The sequence below is a fragment of the Geospiza fortis genome, unplaced genomic scaffold (genome assembly GCF_000277835.1).
Source record: "Geospiza fortis unplaced genomic scaffold, GeoFor_1.0 scaffold41, whole genome shotgun sequence".
Classification (NCBI taxonomy): Eukaryota; Metazoa; Chordata; class Aves; order Passeriformes; family Thraupidae; genus Geospiza; species Geospiza fortis.
Window position 1 is genome coordinate 14,665,486 of NW_005054299.1, and position 1,980 is coordinate 14,667,465.

A 1,980-nucleotide genomic window follows, 5' to 3' on the forward strand; every position below is an offset into this window, starting at 1 on the left:
CAGCGCGCCCCTGCCCGCGGGTGCTGCGCCCGGGGCCACGGTGCCCGGCAGCGGACGTGGTTAGGCAGGCAGAGCTGGGGAATTCAAGGTCTGCCGAAAAACGAAGGAAATGTGCCAGCTCGGCACCGGCACTGAGGCCAGAGAACGAGCAGTCCTACACCGCAGTGTGAGCAATGCCCCCGGCGAGCACCGCGGGGCCAGGGGACGCTGTGCAGCTCCGTGCCGCTGCGGGCTCGCACGGCGTTTCCCTGCCTTACCTTGTCATCCCTCTCACGTCTGCCTACGGAACAAACCACGGGATCTCCGCATGCGGATTTATGTGAAACCCATTCACATGCAACAGCAGCTGGGGTGCACCTCCTTTGTTTGCCCGTTCGTTCCTCTTTTTGGGGTCACCTATGTAAATGCACAAGGCACTAACGATGCAGCCTGGCTACCTTGGATGGCATCACTTGTGTCAGCTTTAAATTAAAGCTTTCCTAAACGCATCACGAATGGCCGTTCCTGTCTCAGAGTGACAACATAGCGAAGTGAAAACACAGCAGAGCGTTTTACACATCTTTACTACTGGTAGAGTATCTGTAAAGACATGCAAGCACTGGGAGATTCCTTGCTCAGCGATTCAGCAGGCTGGTTTTGTTTCCTCACGGCTGTTGTGGCCCAGGTACACTAGGGATGCTGGAAGGATGCATTTATATGGAAGTAACAAAAGGAGGTTGGAAAGGTGGATGCAAGTCCCCTGTGTGTTCTGCCCTCTCAGTTGCATCAACATATCCATGTTATGATCCTATCAGGGGATCTGGCATTTAGCTCTTTATTGCCTCCATTTCTGAGAAAATTACCAACTCGTTTTGAGGGGGAAGATTTATTAGAGATGATTTTTCTATGTACAGGATTTGAAATAAAAAGGGGTATGTAACAGATACACATGATCAGCAAATGGAAATGATGATTAGAAAGGAAAGATTAACAGGGACACAAGTCTGTAGAATTGCATTGTTAAGAGATCAATTTATTATGCCCTTGACTGCAAGTTAAATTAATACACGTAAAATTACAACATGGAAAAGAGATGCCAGTGACTGTCATAAATACAGCTTGCTCTTCTTTCCTAGTTATTTAGGGAGGGTTGGGAACACTTGTGAAATCACGTTCATTAAAGCCTGAATAGAGGCAACTAACCAATAACTGCGGTGGAAGCAACAAGGTTCTCCCCCGTCCTCGCACCCACCCGCCCTTTTCAAGAACAAGGGGGGAAATCACAGACGTCAATCAAGAAATACTGCAAAATAAAATGGACCCTCCCGGCAGCCGAGGCATCGCGCAGAGCAGCGGTGAGGCTCTGGCACTCTGCTGGCAGCCTCCGGCGCCGCCAGCCCTGCAGCTCCGCCGCTGACCGGGGAGCGCACGGGGCTCCGCAGCCCGGCTCTTTCCTTCCCTCCCTTCCCAAACTGTCAGGCACAAATGGGCAGGAGGATATTGGCTGCAAGGGGCGCGGAGGCTCCTCCCAGAGCCTGGATCCCGATATTTTTGGAGGATTTCTTCTAACTCAGTTACAAACCTTGGTGAAGGGAACAAGTTGCCGCTGTAGCGGAGGCAGAAAGCGCCTCTGCTTGAGGGGAGCACGGCTCTCGCTCCTTCTTTCGCCTTCCCAAGGCTACCTTGGATGCTTCACCTCACTTGCAGATGAGAGCTGTGCTGGCTATAGGGGGGGAACCGCTCCTGATTTGGATGTTGCTGTTTTTGTGAAAACAAGGGTTGTAAGGGAATGAAAGGGGAGACAATGAAGAAAAACCGACCGGGAGAGAACCCCAGCCCCAAGCGTTTTCCCGAGAACTGACGGGTGTTTTGGGGCTGAGCGATCCCGTCGGAGGCGGCGGAGGGAGCAAGCCTGCCCGCTTCGCGGGGGACTTCCTGGGACCGGCTATTCCCTTCGGATGCGGGCTGGGGAACCTGTAGGAAATTCTCCCGCCGCCCCGC

The 1,980-nt window shown here is 53.0% G+C and overlaps 1 protein-coding gene across 1 annotated transcript in view; it reads left to right on the top strand.

Moving 5' to 3' along the window:
- Window positions 1–109: 109 nt before the first annotated feature.
- The window catches only part of KIF26B (kinesin family member 26B), a 280,513-nt gene continuing 278,642 nt past the window's right edge, over window positions 110–1,980 (top strand). Inside the window, exon 1 of the mRNA XM_031059730.1 lies at window positions 110–400. Coding sequence (XP_030915590.1) covers window positions 110–400 — 291 coding nt within the window. The remainder of the gene's footprint in view (window positions 401–1,980) is intronic.